We start from the raw sequence: 21,091 nt of genomic DNA on the forward strand, positions 1-21,091 counted from the left end.
CCATCGCCGACTCGGTGCCGAAGAGAAGAGTTTGTTGGATTCTTCGGTTTTTAAGAGTTCTCTTTTTAAGAGTGGCACAGCGGGTGCAGGAATCCGCCCGATGCTCCGGACCCAGACACTGCAAACACCAATTGTGTGGGTCAGTTAAGGAGATCGGGCGTGCACACCGCTGGCACTTCTTAAAACCGACCTGCGGGGGCATGAAGGGAAAGATAGCCTCCGCAAAATCGAAGCCCGAGGCCTGTATACTGGCAACAGGCCCCGCCGGGGCAAAACGAAAGAAAAAGGGAAAAAGCAAAGTTTTTTTTTTTTTTTTTGCAAATCAAAGAAAAAAATAAACCCGAAGGTAAAGAAAGAAAAAATAAGGAAAAAAGCGCAAGCGGGAAGGCAAAAAAGTGGTTTCAACGGCCGTTGAAAAAACACACGCGTCTTCTTCGCTCCGCGGAAACGAAGAAACTGGGGACCACGCACTCCTCCGTCGGGCGGGAAGGCACTCGCGCACGCGCGGTGCGGCCAACTAGAAACTTCTAGTTAAAAAGGTCCGTACCGAGGGCTCCGTCGGTGACGTCACCCATGTGTTAAGAATATGCTGCCTGCTTGTCCTGGGATAACATAAGCTACTTTATAACAAATGCATGAAAACTTAAACAAGACTCTGGATTCCAACGGCAACCAATGGAGTTTTTGATAGAAAGGGTTAATATGCTCCCATTTTTTTAAAACCAGTAATGAGGCAAACCACAGTATTCTGAACTACTCTCATTTTTAAAGAATTTTCTTGTAGGCACCCAAATATGTAATGTTACAGTAGTCGAAAATACTTAAAATAGAGTACTGAACTAATAGGCGAAAAGAGGCTTCATTAAAATACTTCTTGATGGTACGAAGCTTCCAAAGCACCAAGATACATTTCTTAAATGTTAAATCAGTATGTTTTTCCAATGTAAGATGTTTATCCAAAGTTACTCCCAATATTTTTATGGATTGTTCAATATTGTAATCCAGCCCATTCACATGTATAACTGTTTCTTTAATCTTGTCGTTAGGGGTTGCCAAGAAAAATTTAGTTTTTCCCGTATTTAATTTCAATTTGAAAGCAGCCATCCAAAGTTCAATCTGGTTTAAAATAGTTGATAATAAATTTGTAAACTCGGATGACAAACAAATTAGTGGAATGACTATAGTAATGTCGTCCGCATAAATATAGAATTTAAGCTTTAAGCTCTGTAACAAATTTCCCAAAGAAATAAGATAAATATTGAACAAAGTGGGGATCAAAGAGGAGCCCTGAGGAAACCACAGGGATTTTTCCAGCGGTAGGACAGAATGTTGTCCTTAAACACCTGATAGGATCTTTTACTCAGGAATCCACAAAACCAATTCAAAACACTTCCCGAGATTCCAACGGATTCCAAACAGTCCAAAAGAATAATGTGGTCAACCAGATCAAAAGCACTACTCAGATCAAGGCGTTGGGTGCCACTATATGACTATCGCCCAATTATTATTATTTTTTTTTTTTTACCAATTATTGAGGCAATTAAGGATCTTTTGCCAATTAAGTTAAGCGCCTAAAATTAGAATCAGACCCTGAGTGACAAATGTCCATCATATTCCACAGTGAAGAAGTGGTATGCCAACTTTCAGCATGGAGATTTCGAGACTGAAGATGCACCAAGGTCTGAGAGGCCTCAAACAGTGTCAACTCCTGAAATTGTTAACCATGTCCATGACCTGATTTTGGCAGATCAGCAAATATTGGCTAAAACAATTGCTGAGACACTACAGATAACCAGGGAATGTGTTGGGTGTATAATCCACGAGTATGCAGAAGCTTAAGTCAAGTAGGTGCCTAAATGTTTGCATGCTTACAAGAAATGATGTTGAGTGGACACTTCCAAGTTGATTTTGTAGCATTTTCAGCGGTTTCAGTGGTTGCACCACTATGATCCTGAGACATAACAGTCCATGCAATGACGGCACTCAGGTTCTCCAAGGCCAAGGAAATTCAAGATCCAAAAGTCAGCAGAAAAGGTCATTGCCACAGTGTTTTGGGATCAGGAAGGTGTTGTAATGACTATCTATCTTCCAAGGGCCAAACAATTAATGCAGAATACGACTGTAACTTGCTGTGCAGATTAAAGAAGGCATTGAAAGAAAAAAGGAGAGGGAAGCTGTGGAAAGGAGTTCTCTTTTTGCAAGCCAATGCACCTGCTCAAAAGGCTGGAAAGACGATGGATGTTTGATGCAGTTCGGGTTTCAGTGCATAAACCATCCATCCCTACTCATCAGATCTTGTTCCATCTGACTATTTTCTGTTTCAAAACCTTAAAAAGAGCTTGAAAGGGCAACAATTTTCAAATGATTGCAGCAGCGGAGCAGTATTTCTGTGACCAGATAGCAGAGTATTATTTGGAAGGGTTACAGAAACTTCAGACACAATATGCTGAATATGTTGTAAATTTCATGGCTCCATATTATTCCCTTCTTAGTTGGGCTGAGTATTTTACAACACCCCTCATATGGTCCCCCTTTATCAAGCTGCGGTAAGTGTTTTAGTGCAGGCCAATGAGGTAAATACTCCGACGCTCATAGGAATTCAATGAGCATATTCGAGGTGCTACCTAAACATTTGAGGAATGTGAACAGCACATGCAAACTGGATATAGTATGCCCTTCCGCCACTAGAGGTGTCTAGCAGTATGCTTTGTGAATCAGTGTGCCAACAGGCATGCAGCTGAGTGTAACACAGTAACATAGTAAATGACAGCAGATAAAGACCTGAACGGTCAATCCAGTCTGCCCATAAGTGATACTCATTTTTAAAAATACATGATTTGATTAACTTGTCTCTTCTTTGATATTTCTAGGCCGTAGACTTTAAAGTCTGGTATTGTCCTAGGTTTCAAATGCTGAAGTTGCCGTCCAAGCCCACTCCAGCCTATCCAACGATCCCGTTGGCTGCAGGATATCTACCGTAAAGTCTGGCCAGCAACATCCTCATGTTCCATATTAGTGGAGTTCACATTGATGCCCACCACAGCCCATCCTACACCGAATCACCATATATGGGACACAGCCCGTGCCGGTCTGAGTTCATTCTGCTCTCCACAGTATTTTAGGTCCTTTTTTGGTTCGGGATTCTTGTGCTTGGAGCGTTTCTTTCGCTTTGCCTGCACTAAGAACACACAGACTTATGTCTGTAGCTGACAGGCGAATCCCAGTGGGTACCTGTTAGCCAGCCTGCTTAGTTTCTTTGGAACTCAGGGCTGTCCCTGAAGTTGTCTCACCTACTGTTAAGCACGAGTCGGGCGCAGGCTGTTAGGCGCCCTTAGGAGGCTCGGTGGTGTCTCAGATGAGTCTTTCGGCAGATCCAGGTCCATCCAGGCCGTGTCATTTTGGTGGCTCTGCTGCATCTTCACTAGAGTAGCAGCCTTCGGTTGTGTGTCCATCCTGACCTACTCAAGCAGGGTCCAGTTTGTGTGGAGGACCCTAATCATTTTGCTATTCTGGCTTGGCTCTTGAGTGTGCAGCCTTGATCTGCAAGGGCTCTTCTGCTGTGGTCCTTGGCACTTTGCTCATGTCTCAGCAGTTGTCTGCTGTATTTTGTTATGCTACGATGCAGGAGACTTTCTAGCATTGGTGGGCTCAGGACCAAGCGGAGTTGTATTCCAATCCAGTTTTGGTGGTGATGACTTTTCTCCAGGCTGGTTTTGATCAAGGCCTCTATGCGGCATCCCTTCAGGTCCAAGTGGATGGGCTCTCTTGTTTTCATGCCCGGGGTCGTCCGTCTTTGGCGTCTTGTACCGACGTTGCCAGATTTATGATTGGGGCTCCTCGCATTGGACCACTGATTTATCTACCATTCCTTTTCTGGGACATCACCCTGGTATCTCTTGGCCTTGATGCTCCAGACGGTTTTTCTGATCGCTGTTCCGTCAGCGAGTCATATTTCCAGACTCCAGGCTCTTTCTTGCCATGAACGGTTCCTCCAAATCTTGAAGACGGGGTTTTCCTTGTGCATGGTTCCTTTCTTCCTGCCTAAGATGGTTTTGGCTTTCCATGTTGAGCAGGAGGTACATGTGCTTGTTTCTCAGCCTACTTGAGGATCTTGGATATGCACGGAGTGCTTCTTCGCTATTTGGTGGTCACACATCAGTTCATCTTTCTGACCATTTGTTTGTGTTGACTTATTTTGTCCAGCGGGGTGCTCCTGCTGCTAAGACCTTGATTTCCAGATGGATCCGTGAGGCCCTTTCATCAGCCTACATGCTTTCTGAGAAACAGTCTCCTGTTTCTGTCCATTCTTCTAGATGTGTGGTTTCTTCATGGTCTGAAGCTAGAGTTGTCTCCCCTGAGGAGATTTGAAAGGTGGCAACATGGTCCTCTATACACCCATTTGCCCTGTTTTGCAGAGTGCATGTGGCCCTAACCTTTTTAGTCTTTCCTCATACGAGAGCAATTCCATCTCGTTTATTATCTTGGTCGCTCTTCTTTGAACTTGTTATGGTTCCATTATATCTTTCTTGAGATAAGGCAACCAGAACTGAACGCAATACTCAAGGTGAAGTCGGTGAAGTCACACCATGGATCGATACATAGGTATTATAATATTCTTAGTGCTGTTAACCATCCCTTTTTTAATAACTACTAGCATCCTCTTTGCTTTTATGGCCGCCACTGCACATTGGGTGGAAGGTTTCAGCGTATTGTCTACAATAACACCCAGATCTTTTTCTTGAGCGCTGACCCCCCAAGGTGGACCCTAGCATCTGATAACTATGATTTGGGCTATTCTTCCCAATATGCATCACTTTGCATTTGTCCACATTAAATTTCATCTGCCATTTGGATGCCTGGGGCATCTATCAAAGACAGTCACTTACAAAAACATGCGGTTTTGAGGCAGAAAAAAAAGAAAGACTTTTAAATTAGATTTGTAAAAATCCAAGATGGCTGCCATCAAAAAAATTGTGCCAGAAACAGGCCACTGGGGCTAAATGCAAAAATAAAAAATAGCGATTTTAGGGTTTTGGAGGAGGGGGACCTGAGTACTAACCCCAGAAAACCACTAAAACTCCAGACCCCTCCAATGTTTCCCATAAGGAATAATGGGAGTGCTCATTGTGACTTCTGGTGCCTGTTTCCCTGAATCAGCTTGGCTTCCGGGAAAGGATTTCTGCCTCATAAATTACTCAGAACTCATCTGTTGAAGGAATTCTTTTGGCTGCCAGCTAGCCGGACCACAACCACTCTACTCCCACACCCAAGTTTCCTCACATAGTGATGGGGGGGGAGAGAAATTACACATCTGGCTCCCTGATACCCCAAGGCTTCTTATTCAGGGACCATACAGCCTATGCTAGAGCCTCTGATAAAATCAGCAGGCGAACTGCTCCCAGAGGGATGGGCCTCGAGCTCCTGAAGGGGCCCAAAGCAGGCTGGCTCCGCAGGTACTCTATGATATTGGTCTGGGAGCAGCAGTCCTCCTATGCAGGACTGCGTTCTTTCCCTGGCAGATTATGCCAGAGCAGGGGATCTCCAAGCATCAAAGATATGAAGAACTGCAAAAATCCAATGAAAAAAAATACCTGAAAATAACAAAGAAAAACAGAACAAAGCAAAAGACACCTTCTGAATTCGCTTGCAAAAGTGAAAACTGAGGAAGGTGGGTGCTGTGCTCCACTGCAGAAGGGAAGGAGTTTCAGGTTCTTAAAGTGATACCCTTCTTCAATTGATGGGAAATGGGAATCAACAGCTACAGTACGGATTCCTGTGTATCAGCAACAAAACATTCAATTACTCTAATGAACATCTTAAAATGTATGTACTTTGAAAGCGTGTCTCACTATTCTGGTTCATTTATGAAAGTCTTCAATCTTTAAGCTTTTCATTATAGTATTTAACAAAGTTTGGAATAATTGTTGAATAATCGGTTCTATTTCTGCATACCCCTGAGAAAATCACATAAACACACCAGACTTTAAATGCAGATAACAGAGTTATGTGTCCCAGTGTAACCTTGTAATTTATTTTTTATTAAATAAAATACCTATTAGAATATAAGCAAAAGTGATATGTGTGGTTTATTATATCTGCTAAAGCTTTTGTGGGGAAAAAGGCAGTATACCAAGTTCAATAAACAAACTAAAAGCTCGTTTTGAATAGGCCTGGGTTCAGAAAGGGTGACTTCAAATGCATTATGAACTGTTTTCCTTTCCTTATCTAAAAAAAAAAAATCCACACCTCAGGTACACTGCATGCTTTAAATCCAAGCGCTCTGGACACTGTGACCATGCACTACACATTTACACAGGGCAGTACACACTAGCTGAAGGAAATGGATTTACACATTGCAGGGGCAGCCTTTTTTTAACTGGATGCTTAGAAACCACATCACCCTAGCTACCAAGACGCAATGTGTAATTGATTCCCAGAAAATTGCCTGAGGTCAACCATAAGAGATAAATTAAAGACTGAATCAAATTTCATGGGAAATCTAATAGTTAATGCTGTGGAAGAAGACATCAACATACTGGGTTTGCTCAGTGTTGGCTGCTGAAAAGGCTTCTAAGTGCCATGCCTCCCTATGACATGAATCTTTCGTTATATGTGAACACTGGCAATTAAAATGCCCAGAAAACTACAAGAGATAAAAAGTCTCTCTTCCCTACACCAATACCAGTCTATGGAAAACATCTTTATTAAAAAAAGGCCCTTTGTGTTCGTCATTCTAAAACCTACTGTTGATAGCACCAGCTGGAGAAAGCCTTTTGTACAGTGTGCAAAATGTACACTCTGAGGGTTGTACTCACTTTAATGATGGCTACTCAAAACAGCCTATGCCCAACATTCTCCCTTCTAATACTGGTAAACACTGCTTCGTGTCTCCATTTGAACATTTTTATCACTATGTGCTGGCTGCAGGTTGGTGAGGTCAGCCACCACAATAAGCATTACCTGGTGGACTAGAAAAACACCTGTTTTCCATTTCATTTTTACAGAAACACTGGACTGCATTATGTTTTTGAATGGTGAAAAGAGGAAAAAAACATTATTTTGTTTCTGTTCGGAAAACAAGGACTCTAAAGGTAGTGTGGGGGGGAGGAATCATTATAACACACCACTAACAGTTCTGATAATAGCTTCATATATGTTATTTGGCTTTGTCATAAAGAGTATGGGGACAGACTTAAAGATCTCAATATGTATACTTTGGAGGAAAGGTGGAAGATATGACAGAGATGTTTAAATACCTATGAAAAGTCTCTCGATTGAAAGAAAACTCTGAAATGAGAAGACATAGGATGAAGTTAAGAGGTGATAAGACTCAGGAGAAATCTAAGGAAATACCATATTTTTTTTTTACAGAAAGGGTGGTAAGAAAGCATGGGGCAGGCATGTGGAATCTCTTTGGGAGAGGAGATAGTGGATGCTGCAGATTGGTAGACTGGATGGGCCATTTGGCCTTTATCTGCCATCATGTTTCTATGACCGTCACAAAAGCAAAAAGAAAAAAAAAGAAAAGAATCATCATGGTTATACTGGAGCAGGTATACCTGTGATATAATCACTTAGCAATAGCGATCATAACAAGATCAAATTTGATATAATCACTGAAATAAAATAAGACAATTGGTTAACAAGAAACTAAAGAGAGGATCTTGTAAAGGTTAAAAATTTGCATGCAGTATGGATACTATTTAAAAATCCCATCTGCATGCCGTGCATCATATAAGATTGATAGAACACCAAATGACTGCCAACAAGTTAAAGGTTTGTGTAAAAGAAGTTAAAGAAACCAAAAGAACATTTTTGAAAAGATTAAAAGTAGATTCAAATGAAAGAAAATAGGAAAGAGCGTGAACAACGATAAGTCAGAAGCTTTAATAAAGCATGGTAAGTTAATGGGGTGCGAACCGCATCGTTCTCTATTGGAAGTGGTACGAGGCAGGGGTGCCCACTGTCCCCGTTACTCTTCCTCTTGTATTTAGATTCATTCCTTCGCATGATATTGTGGGACGATGAGATTGAAGGATTGCCAGAGGGTAGTTCTCAGCTGCGTGTGTTAGCCTTTGCGGATGATCTTTTACTCACCCTGGATAATCCCCAGCGCTCGCATTCACATTTATTCTGGATTGACCCTAAATAAGCAAAAATTTTTAGCCCTCCCCACGGCTCTAGCAGTGAGTGCACAGTGGAGAGGCGAATTCCCTTTACAGTGGGCTACTCAACATTTGGTATACCTAGGGGTAAAATTTCCGCAAGACTTGACCAAATTGTATAGTTCCAATGTGTTGCCCTTGTTTCAACAAACGGAGGCCACCTTACGTAACTGGCGAGCTTTCCCACTTTCCCTCTCCGGTCGCATAGTATTATGCAACATGATAGTGGTACCGCAGTGGCTTTACCTATTCCAAATGCTCCCTTTAATGATATCTAAGCGTCATATTGCACAACACTCGACTCAATTGTCAGCTTTTTTGTGGCAGGGTAAACGGGCTCGGATTTCGTTGTCTAAATTGCTGTTGCCCAAAGTTCAGGGTGGGTTTGGATTGTTAAGTATTTTTCGGTTTAACCTTGCCAGTCAATTACGACATATCCATGACTGGTTCTGTAATACTACACATTTTTCACTGCCTGAGGTAGAGTGTTCCCTTTACAGTCCATATCATTTTAGTTATCTACTTCATGTTAAAAAGTTACCCGCTTTGCCGCAGCTGCAGATGGATCCTTTACTGCCTGCAATGCGTAAAGCCTGGAGGACTGTGTGTGGGCTACTTCAGATTTCACCGCAACACACCCCTTGTCTCCCTATTGCGGGTAATGGAGACTTCCAGTCCAGTCTAATATCCTCCTCTTTTCGACAGTGGTCACAGTATGGACTTCAATATGTGTCTCAAGTGGTGACCTTGGACGGCTTACCAATCAAATTTGAAGAACTTCGAGAGACGTACCATTTGCCAGTCACGGATTGGTATGCCTACAGACAGTTGCATCACTACTTAACTGAGTTGACTCTGCCAGTGCTAAAGAAGGAAGTTCAGAAAAAGTTGACAGAGGCGGTTTGTCTTACGGCACAAGTCCCTATGCCATTGAAATTTCATCGTAAGTTTCTGCAGAAGCTATCGGGAGATCTGGACTATGCGGACTTAGCCTATAAATGGACTCTGGATTTAAATGTTACTATCACAACTGATATGATCAAGAAAGGTATTTGCCTAGGCAATAAATACATCCCTCAAGCCATAGAGAAAGACAGATACTATAAATTTTTACTGAGAGCTTTTTGTGCACCAAATAGAGCTTATAAAATGAGAATTTGTGCAGGACACTGTTGTGCCAAATGTGCCCATCCACAGGCCAGTCTTGGCCATATGTTTTGGACTTGTCCTCATATCTCTCGTTTTTGAATGCAGCTCATGACCCATGTAGCGCATATATGGGGATGTTCCTGGCAACTTCACCCAAGTTTTTTATTCACTCTAAAAGTCTGATTTCACCCTGCTCGACCTGGCTTTCTGCATTTCTTCGGAGAACTGTGCTGATGGGCTGGAAAAGTATTCTGTTGCAATGGCTCTCGACACAGCCTCCAACATCGCTCGCTGGAGATCCTTAATGTTGACTCAAGTGTTACTGGAGCGGTGGGACATTGCTGATTTGAACTCTCGTGCAGGACAGTTGTTCCAACAATGTTGGACACCCTTCAGCACCACACTCACTCCATACGTTAGACGACAACTTTGGGGTCCCTAGCGCCTTTGATCATACCTCTACAGATTTACTCTGTTAAGTTATATGCTGCTGCTGCTCCCAGGGAGGGGGGAGGGGGGTTGGAGGAGTTTGAGGTTGATTAAGAATTTTTGAGAGTGGACTATTGCTGTTCTTTTATTGCACGGTATTGTTGTTTCTAGTTTATTGCAAATTTTCAATAAAAATGATTTAAACATAAATACGTCTAAAACCTAGTTCGATTATCGGCACTTGGACAACTTATGTTACTGATCGTCCAAGTGCCGATTTAGGCCAGTTTTTAGACATATTTTTGCTTCGATTATGAGCCCCTTAATGTCCAGAAGCGTGAGTGTGCTTAGTAAAAAGAAAAAAAGTTTCAATCCTTTCTTGAAATAAAGACTTGCAAAATCTTTCCCTTGGGTTGTAAACAGATAAGAACATAAGAACATAAGAAGCGCCATCTCCGGATCAGACCTTCGGTCCATCAAGTCCGGCGATCCGCACACGCGGAGGCCCCGCCAGGTATACACCTGGTTTATTTTATAGCCACCATATCTTTATATGCCTTTCTCAAGGAGATATGCATCTAGTTTGCTTTTGAAGCCTGGGACTGTCGATTCCGCAATAATCTCCCCTGGGAGAGTATTCCAGATGTCCACCACTCTCTGTGTGAAGCAGAACTTCCTGACATTAGTCCTGAACTTGTCCCCCCTTAGCTTCATTTCATGTCCTCTTGTCCGTGTCAAATTGGACAATGTAAATAATCTTCTCTGCTCTATTTTGTCGATTCCTTTCAGTATTTTGAAAGTCTCGATCATATCCCCCCGCAGTCTCCTTTTCTCAAGGGAGAACAATCCCAGTGTTTTAAGTCGATCCTCATATACCAGTTTCTCCATACCCTTCACTAGTTTAGTTGCTCGTCTCTGCACCCTCTCCAGCAGATCACACTACTGTTAATTGATCTCTACGTAGAATGTGCACTGTGCCACTCAGACTCAAGCAACATCATAGGAAATCAATACTGCTGTATTCTAATAAAACTTTACTGATTGTAAATACAACATTCTGATCTTTTAGACTCGTACCTCAGACAGCACTATAGGCATTTTGGATTTGATTTTATTCCTCTATTCTGTTGACTTGAAGTTAAATGCTCTTATATCTGGTCTTTAATGACCTATATTGTTTGTCTATGTATTTAACATCCTTATTTTGAAGAACTGTGATGGGATATTGACGTTAAGTCCAACAGCACAGTTACTTACCATAACAGGTTTTTTATCCAGAGATAGCAGGCAAATATTCTAATGTAGGTGATGTCATCCACGGAGCCCGGTACAGTGTTAAAAGTGAATTGTCACTTTAAGTTTTAAGAAACTTCACGACTGCCCGCACCACACATGCACGAGTGCCTTCCCACCCGATGTCAGCTCACAGTACCTCAGTTCCGTAAGCAAGCTAAGAAGCCAAACAGGGGAGGTGGGAGGGATGTGAGAATATCTGTCTGCTGTCTCCAAATAACACCTGTTACAATAAGTAACTGTGCTTTATCCTAGGACAAGCAAGCAGCATATTCTCACATGTAGGACTCCCTAGCTTACTGAAATGGGATGGAGGGAGAGTTGGCCATTAAGAAGAAAATAAATTCTGTAATACTGCTTGGCCGAAATGACCATCTCATCTGAAATAGGATTCTAGACAGTAGTAAGATGTGAAAGTGTGAATTGAGGACCAAGTAGCTGCTTTGTAAATTTCATCAATGGGAGTGGAATATAAGAAAGCTACTGATGCTGCTGTAGCTCGAACTTTCTGTGCTGTTACATGACCCTTGTGCTGCAGCCCAGCCTGAGAATAGCAGAAAGAAATACAGGCTGCTAGCCATGTAGAAATAGTTCTCTTGGTTACAGGGTTGCCCAATCTGTTAGGATCAAAGGAGATGAACAGTTGAGGTGAAGTCCTGTATGGCTTAGTCCTTTGTATGTAGTAAGCCAAGGCACATTTATAGTCCAATGTGTGAAGAACTGTTTCTCCAGGATGAGAATGATGCTTTGGGCAGAAAACTAGAAGCACAATGGATTGACTGAGATAAAATTCCGTGACTACTTTCGGGAGGAATTTAGGATGGGTGTGGAGTACCACCTTATCATGATGAAATACTGTGAATGGTAGGACCGAAACCAATGCTTGGAGTTCACTCACTCGACGGGCAGAAGTGAGAGAGATCAAGAAGTCCACTTTCCAAGTGAGAAACTTAAGATGAGTAGATGCCATTGGTTCAAATTGTGGTTTCATCAAACTGGCTAAGACTACATTAAGATCTCAGACAACTGGAGGCAGCTTGAGTGGAGGTTTGAAATTGAAAAGTCCCTCCTTCTATAAACCTGGAAACAAGAGGGTGAGAGGCCAGAGACTTATTGTTGACAGGAACATGGAAAGCACTAATAGCACTGAGGTGAACTCTGACCGAGATGGTTTTCAGCCCAGAATTAGAAAAATGGAGAAGATAATCCAATACTGAAGGTAGCGAAGAAGATGGAGCATCTTAGTGGTGGAGAATGCACCACGTATTGAAGCATATCCACTTTTGTTGATAGCACTGGTGAGTAGGTAGTTTTCTGGAAGCTGCTAAAATGCCTTGTACTGAGTTAGAGAGATTAGAATCTGCTGAAGTCAGGCTGAGAGGTACCAAGCTGTTAGATGTAGGGATTGCAGATTAGACTGTAAGAGCCACCCTTGACTCTGAGTGAGCAGAAATGGAAAAATCTGTAAGGAAATTGGATCCCTGAAGAAAAAGGAATACCAAGGTTGCTTGGGCCACTGAGAAGCTATCAGGACCATGGTGGCTGACTCATTCTTAAGTTTGACCAACATATTGAGAATGAGAGGAATTGGTGAAAATGCATAGAGGAATATGTCTGACCAATCTAGGAGAAAGGCATCCTCTTCCAGACATTGTGGGGAATACTGTCTGTAGCAGAAGTGAGGCAATTTATGATTATGGGGAGATGCAAACAGGTTTATCTGAGGAGTTCCCCATAGTGAAAAAATGTGGTGTAATACTTTGGAGTTGAGAATCTACTCGTGCGGTCGATAGAAATCTGCTGAGTTTGTCGGCTAGAGTATTCTGTGATCCTTGAACATATATGGCTTTGAGAAATATGTTTCAAGCAATCGCCCAGTTCCAAATCTGCTCGGCTCCTTGACAAAGAGGTAGACATACTGTTTGTCTTTGTTTGTTGATGTAATACATCGCTATAGACTGCTCTGAAAGGTTTTTAGAGCATTTCAAATTGCTCTCAGCTTTAATAGGTTGATGTGTAATATCTTCTCTTGAGCAGACTAGCGACCTTGTGTGTGAAGACCATCCAGGTGAGCTCCCCAAGCATACATGGCTGCATCTGTGGTAAGCACTTTCTGATGTGCTTACCACAGGGATGTGAAATAGTAGATATCTGGAAAGATTGGACATTTCCCTGGTGTCTCACTTTGGGTGCCTTAGGCCAAAAAGGGACTTAAACTTTTTTTTATTATGCTCCTCCACAATTTTAAAAAAATGTCTGAAACTCTTATAATTAGTCGAGAAGAAACTTGAACCGGTAAGTTTTTCCAAGAATTAACGGCCTGATAGGCAAAGGTCGACCTAAACATTCTAACATATTTTTTTCCTCTCACCTCAAGAAATCAAAGTGGGAATATCATTTTTAGATTGTACGTCTTTATCTTTGACAAACAAGTTAACAAATTTATATAACTTGGTGCCTCTCCATAATATATTTTAAATAAAAAACAAAAAAACTTAAAGCATATCCTAGCTTCTACAGAAAGCCAATGCAACTTCATCAGATATGGTGAGATTCTATCACCCTTTCTCAATCCCAAAAAATCAATCAAATCACCTTATTTTGTAATGTTTGCAATCTACATTGTAAGGATTTTGAACAATTTAGATATATAATTTTATGGTAACCAATCACTGACAAGAATAATGATTGAACCAACAATCTAAAATGATATTCTCCAAAGAACTCCCTTATTCTCCTTAATTTCCAAAATAGTCCAAAGGACTTCTTTATTACTAAATTTATATGAGGTTCTAAAGATAAATTTCCTGATATTTCATATTCAATACTATTTAAAGTCAATGATATATAATGTGGTGAGATATATTAGCGGGATTAATTATAAGAATATCTGTCTTTTTTTAAATTTAATTTCAACTGAAATTGGGACATCCAAGAGTCTATTACAGGGGTGGGCAACTCTGGTCCTTAAGGGCCGGAATCCAGTTGGGTTTTCAGGATTTCCCCAATGAATATGTATTGAAAGCAGTGCTTGCAAATAGATCTCATGCATATTCATTGAGGAAATCCTGAAAACCCGACTGGATTCCGGCCCTCGAGGACCAGAGTTGCCCACCCCTGGTCTATTACATTCATACAATTAACCATGTCACTCAATGCCTTTTTCACAATTATAGGAATAGACAACATAAATGATATCATCCGCATATATGAATGTACAAAAACTTATTTTTGAATAGGAAACATAACAGTGACATCAATCGCATATATGAATGTTTATTGTAAGCTTCTATACCGCTACTAATGACTGGGGAGTCAATTCAGAGCGGTTTACATGAGCTTCTGGAAAGGTGTTACAATACAGAGTTAGCGTTTTCTGAGATGGTTTTCAATACAGACATTTATACCATAATCAATCATCCCACGTATATGTACAAAACCTAATAAAAGTATTAAAGAGTGTAAGAGATAGTGGGGAACCCTGAGGGACCCCACATGATAAACTCTAACTATCTGAGACTACAGAATGCATTTTAACCTTATATGTCACGTATCCTGAGGTACAAAATAATAAAGAAAAAAGACTTGCACCTACCTTTAGTTAGAGAATGGATTCCAAGTTTCACATGGGAGAAGTTCCCATTTCCTATTTCACCTCTGACTCGGTAAAAACCAATTCTCTTACCCAGAGTTAACTCTTTTACAACTTTTTCATCCTGAGACATATCCTCAATCAGTTTCTCAAAAGGTGTCGGCCCACGCTGCTTCCCTTCTCCATTTTCCTCAGAGCCATCCACCTGCACACAGCCCTCTGAGCTCTCTGCACAATTCCAGCGGGGATAGCGCTGGTGTCCTAAGCCCCCGATGTTCACATAGACTGCTGTCATAGTCCACATCTGATGCCCTTTAGTAAGCTGCTTCGGTGGAAGAATTTAGGAAAATGTAACAATGTTCTGTACACACAAAAAAATCTGCTAATACCAAATCCTGGCATGTTATGCAACAGTCTGAGAAGCGATTACAGTGAATCTTGTTGCCTGTGTCGAACTAGCCTAAGAGGAACAGCAGCATCGTGTCCTGAACCGCATTGCCGGTGATGTTCAAAGCATCAATTAAAATGAACAGTGATGCCAGAAGCAACTGGATATGCTTCCATTTCTTGAGAAAAAAAAAGAAAAGAAAAGAAAGAACTACCAAGAGACTCATCATTCAGACTAAAATCTCATTCAGGTTAACAACATTAAAAACCAGGAATGAATCAGCTGGACTATTCAGTGGCTGCTTTACATAAGCTGCTTTTTCTTTCTCTCTCAGCATTGTGGAAAGCTACCCTCAGTCAAAAGTTAATGTAATACACCTTTGTTCTTCCCCTACGGGTCCAAACATCACACTGTCTTTTTAATGGAGGTTCATTCTTCAGTCTGTGTGGATTCCACCCTGCACAGACCATCCCACCCTGTCTCTTGAAATTTCTTTGCAAAACCTTTCTTGTTGGATCTCTTCATTTCTATTCTGTCTCAGCTGGCAGCTGTGGGCATTCTCTGAGGATGCTAGGCTGTGCACTGAAGATTTAGTACTTCCTGAAGTCACATGACAGACGCTCAGAATTAAGTGACAACAGTGTCACTTGGGCCTGCCTCCGGAACCAGTTTTAAAGCCTTGTGCCTTCTCAAAATTTAGCCAGATGTTTGGTTTCCCTAATGGGAGAGAAAGAGAAATATCAATAATCTGTCATAATCATAACATATGTCTCTCTGAGCCTTATGCAAAGTTAACTGCATACTGCACAAAATCAGTTGATCTGCAACACAGTTACCATTGAGCAAGCCTGACAAGATGCACAGGGCCACCCAGAGCTGAACCCTCCTCTTCTGTGTGCCGAGGTCTGGCACGCCCCTACCCCACCCTCCCCAACGCTCAGCTACTTACCCACCTATCAGTTTCTTCACAGTTAACAGCATAAGAGAAAGTGCTAAAGGCTGCCTTTCTGGCTTGCTAGACTTTTATAATAATAATAATAATAATAATAACTTTATTTTTCTATACCGCCATAGTCAGGTGACTTCTAGGCGGTTCACACTGTAAGAAGGCTGGACATTCAGCGAATAACAAGGTCACAATACAATACAATAAGTCAACATACAATACAAGACAAAACAATACAATACAATACAATGAGTGTATACAACACAGTACAATATAATACAACGAGTCTAAATATAATACAATAAGTCTAAAGACAACACCATACATAAGTCTAATACAGTATCGTACAATGAGTCTAAATATAATACAATAGTGAAGAGGGGAAAGTTACAGATTGGGGTTCAATGGGTAATGAGTAACTGAGTATTTCTTTAGAACTTCCATTTGAATTGGAGTACAATGGATAGCGAATATCTGAGTACATGAGGGGCATCTTGAGAAAGAAAGAAAGGCGTTTAAAGGGAGGGGAGTCCTAGTGCGGGAGGGGACTATTTCTTCTGCCGCACTGGAAGGTACCGCTAGCCAGAGAGGTAGCCTTTAGCACTGTTGCTGATGTTGTAGCCATGGAGGACCCCACAGGCAGGTAAGTAGTTGAGAACAGGAGGGGGGGGGGGTTCCTGGATTCAAGAGAGGGTAAAGTACCTGGGGGAGGGGGGGGAGCACCACATATGCACCGGGGAGAGTCATCTTGCTCCTCCTGTCCAGGGCCCACTAAGTCCTAGCTATGCCACTGCTGTAACATCAAAGTTTTTAGGTTCAGTGGGCAGGCGTTGTGGCTTAGGGCAGTTAGCTCAAAAAGTCTCCATGATCTTACTCAGCTAGCAGCCTGCCTCCGATGATGCAACTTCCTCTTTCCTTGGAGACACCCGACCCAGCAAAGGTTCCGAGGCTGTTAAATTAATCTATCATGCAAAAAAATTTGACCATGTCACCCCTCTCCTCCGTAAAGCACATTGGCTACCTGTTACTCATCGTCTTTCCTATAAAATACTTCTCCTCACTTTTTTTTTTTTTTTAATTCTTTATTTAGATTTTTAAAAATAAACAACAATTGTGCTTAATAGGCAACATACGATATTAGTACATCCAATATTTCTGTTAGTGATCATAATAATTCAAAAAGGTAATACAGAGATAAATCCATTTTCCTATTGGATCAATATAATATAACAAAAAAGAAGTAACCCATACTTTTTTTTAAACATAGTCCTCAATAAAAGAGGGAGGAGACAAAGAAAGAGAAATTCTTCCAGGAAAGATCACATATTGGAAATTTGAGAGGAAATTAAGTGAAAACCGATGGCTATAATAATAGACTTGAGTTATACCGAAAATCACTATGGTGCAAATGAAACTCCTTTTTCCTTCTAAAAAGAAACGTAACTGCTGCGAATCATAAAAAATATATCTATTGTTTTGAAATACAACAAAACATTTACAAGGAAATCTTAACTGAAAAGAAGCTCCTAATGATACAACTTTTTCCCGGTATGTAAGAAATTCTTTCCTTCTGGTCTGAGTCCATTTTGAAACATCCGGGTATATATATATATTCTTTCTCCCAAAAAAGAAACTTGTTTTAAACCATAATACAATTTCAAAATAATTTCTTTATCCTGATGGAATACCAGGGATACTATCAATGTGGCTCGTCCGGACAATTCAAGATTTGAAGATTCCAAGAAAGTTGTTAAGTCTTGTTCGGTAGTTGTGTCAGTCTCTTTTATTGTCCTTTTTAGATAATAAATCTTCTGCAAAGGTGGTATATTCATTTCCGCAATTTTTAATATAGAAACCAGGAAACCCTTAAATAATTCCCTAGGAGTTTTGAATTTAGACATAGGAAAATTTAAAATCCTCAAATTTAAACTCCTATTTTGATTTTCCAAATTTTCAATTTTACGAAGAAGAAAAACTTTATCCTTTGCATGCTGGTTATTTAAAGATTTAATCTCAGTTATAGATTTTTCAATATCTCCCACTTGTTTTATTTGGTCATGACAAACAGTTTCCAATTTATTAACTTTAGTAGAAACTTCAGCCATTAAAGAAATAAATTTAGTACATACTGTTTGAAGGTTTTAATTGCTCCCCACAGTGAGTCCAGTGTAACCACTGCCGGTTTCACAAGCGGCTTGAGTTGAGGTAACCCGGGTTCCCGTTCTCCTTCCCGGGTTTCACCTACCCCACACTCACCACCGCTTGCCTGCAGTGCTCCTCCTCCTTCTGTTCTTCTCTCTGGGTTAACCTGCAACGGCATTTCCTCCTGAGTCGGCTGTTGCCGATATCCCTCTACAGGAAAGCCAAGATCCGTTGCGCTGCTCAGAGGAGGAGGGGGGTCAGGTCCCAGAGGGCTCAGCGATGCGTCGCCGTCCAAGCTGAGCTGTTCCTGGAGCTCAGCTGCGGATCCGCCCAACGCCATCGGGACTGCATAAGATGTAATCACAGATTGACGCGGAGTCGAAGTCGCGGCCAAGGGAAGAGGGATATCCCTCTGCCGTCCCCTCCTCTTAGGCATCGAAAACAACTTTAAGAAGAAAAACGCTACCGAAGGAAAAATTGTTGCTGCTAGAGCGGGAGCTTAGACTCACACGTCCACTCTAGTCGCCATCTTGTCTCTCTCCTCCTCCTCACTTTTAAAACAAAAAAACTCTAACCAACCGGCGTTCATAGATAAACTTTTGATCCCTTACTCATCATCAAGGGCCCTCCGATCAAATAATCAAAATTTATTCTCTATACCATCAGTATGGGAATTGTTTTACGACACTACTCGCAAATCCATCTTTTCAGTTACTGCTCCCTCTCTGTGGAATGCCCTTCCACTAGACATTCGATTAGAGAACTGACTCGGAAAATTTAAAACCAAACTTAAAACTTTCCTCTTTAAAGATACTTTTACTCTTTAGCATCAGCCTCTGCCTTTTTAATTCCCTGATTCATGTGTAGCTTTGAAACATATAATACAGTGGTCTCAAACACGTGGCCCGGGGGCCACGTGCGGCCCGCCAGGTACTATTTTGAGGCCCTCAGTTTGTCTAACATAATCACAAAAGTAAAATAAAACAGTTTCTTGATCATATGTCTCTTTAGCTATAAATGACAATATTATTATTAAGACTTAGACAAAAGGAAAGATTTATAAACTATAAAGAGTTTTACCTCATGCAAAATTGTCATTTCTTTAATAAGACATTAACTATTTTTTCTGAGGCCCTCCAAGTACCTACAAATACAAAATGTGGCCCTGCAAAGGGTTTGAGTTTGAGACCACTGATCTAATACTTCTTTTGAAGTGATTCCCCCCCTAATGTCTTTACCACTCCTCACTCACCGTCCTTTTTTATTAATTTTACTTCAATGTATTTTAAACCACCTCTCCCTCCCCTACTTTCCTTCTGTTTCACGTATGTTAATCTGAATTTGTCCAGTATTTTTAATATTTGATAAATTATTGTTTTTATTTACTTATTTTAATTGTTTCCTATAATTGTTTATAATGCACACCGTCTAGACATGTATTTTGATAGAAAGTATATCAAAAATAAAGAAACTTGAAACTAAAGCAACGTTAGCAGCCACTGTGTGGGGAAGTTAAAAGCACAGCGAGCTGCTGCTGCTAGTCCAGGAGGGCTGGGGAGAGAAGACGATGGTGGCAAAATCCGACAGCAGGAGGAGGGTAGGAGACTTACAGTGCTGCACTGTGTACCCCGACAATAGTGCTTGTACCCCCTGGGGAATATGTACCACCGTGTGTTGAGAACCTCTGGCTTGTAGAATAGGGATTTTAGCTTTTCAGAAATGGCCCCTATTTTGTGGAACTCTCTTCCACTTTATTTAAGGGCAGAAAAATCACTCAAAAATTTTAAGTCACAACTAAAGGCTTATTATTTTAAAACTAGTTTTTTAGTCCGTTACATTAATGGGTGCTAGAATATATGTCTGTCTCTATGTCTGTCTGTCTTTCTGTCTCTCTCCCTGCCCCTGTGGCTTTCTTGCTTTCTTTCTGTCTCCCTCCCGTTATCTATCTTTCTTTCTCCCTCCCGCTGTCTTTCTGTCTTTCTTTCTATCTGTCTCTCTTCCTGCCCCCTATGCAGCAGCAGCATTTCTCTCCCCCCCACTTCCCTGTGCAGCAGCAGCATTTCCCTCCCTCTCCATTTTCCTGTGCAGCAGCATTTCCCTCCCCCACCCCACTTCTCTGTGCATCAGCAGCATTTCCCTCCCTCCACTTCCCTGTGCAGCAGCATTCCCTTTCCCTCCATTTCCCTGTGCAGCAGCATTTCCCTCCCCCACCCCAGTTCCTTGTGCAGCAACAGCATTTCCCTCCCCCCACTTTCCTGTGCAGCAGCCGCAGCAACATTCACTCCCCCTCCATTTCCCTGTGCAGCAGCAATTTCCTTCCCCACCCCACTTCCCTGTGCAGCAGCAGCATTTCCCTTCCCCCACTACCATGTGCAGAAGCTGAAGCAGCATTCCATCTCCCTCCATTTCCCTGTGCAGCAGCATTTCCCTCCCCCCACCCAACTTCCCTGTGCAGCATCAGCAGCATTTCCCTTCCCCTCCACTTCTTTGTGCAGCAGCAGCGGTATTTCCCTCCCCCTCCACATCCCTGTGCATCAGCAGCAGCATTTTCCCCTACCCCCTTCCCTTCCCGCAGTCTGGCCTGCTCCCTTAGTCCCTTGCCGTCCCTTCCCCCTTCCCTTCCCGTGGTCTGGCCGGCTCCCTTAGTCTCTTGCAGGAGTTTATTTTCAAGTTTAAAGTTGCCGCAGCGGCGCCTCTCATGATTGCCGCCTGCGTCGGAAGCCTTCTCCAACGCAGGTGCGGCTCGTGAGAGGAGTTGCCACCGCGACTTTTAAACTTAAAAATAAACTTCGGCCGGGTGTGAAGTATAAGGGAGCCGGCAAAACTGCACATCACCTTGGGGTCTGTGATAGAGGGAACGCATGCGCCTACTGCCGGCCACGGACCTACAGATCATGGATCACGGATCACGCAGGTAAGAGTGTGCATGCGCGCGTTAGCGTTTTATTATAGTAGATGGCATTTAATACAACTCTTTTATGGCTCTT

At 41.9% G+C, this 21,091-nt stretch overlaps 1 protein-coding gene across 3 annotated transcripts in view; it reads right to left on the reverse strand.

Annotated features, from left to right (window-relative positions):
• Nucleotides 1-21,091, reverse strand: part of NIM1K (NIM1 serine/threonine protein kinase) — an 80,965-nt gene that overhangs the window by 26,486 nt on the left and 33,388 nt on the right. For 2 of the 3 annotated variants that reach the window (XM_033931902.1, XM_033931911.1), the window contains exon 2: nucleotides 14,632-15,733. In XM_033931902.1, the coding sequence (XP_033787793.1) occupies nucleotides 14,632-14,932 (301 nt within the window). In that variant the 5' untranslated portion in view covers nucleotides 14,933-15,733. The remainder of the gene's footprint in view (nucleotides 1-14,631; nucleotides 15,734-21,091) is intronic. The other variant, XM_033931920.1, reaches the window with a different exon arrangement.

This window comes from Geotrypetes seraphini, chromosome 1 (assembly GCF_902459505.1).
Source record: "Geotrypetes seraphini chromosome 1, aGeoSer1.1, whole genome shotgun sequence".
Lineage (NCBI taxonomy): Eukaryota > Metazoa > Chordata > Amphibia > Gymnophiona > Dermophiidae > Geotrypetes > Geotrypetes seraphini.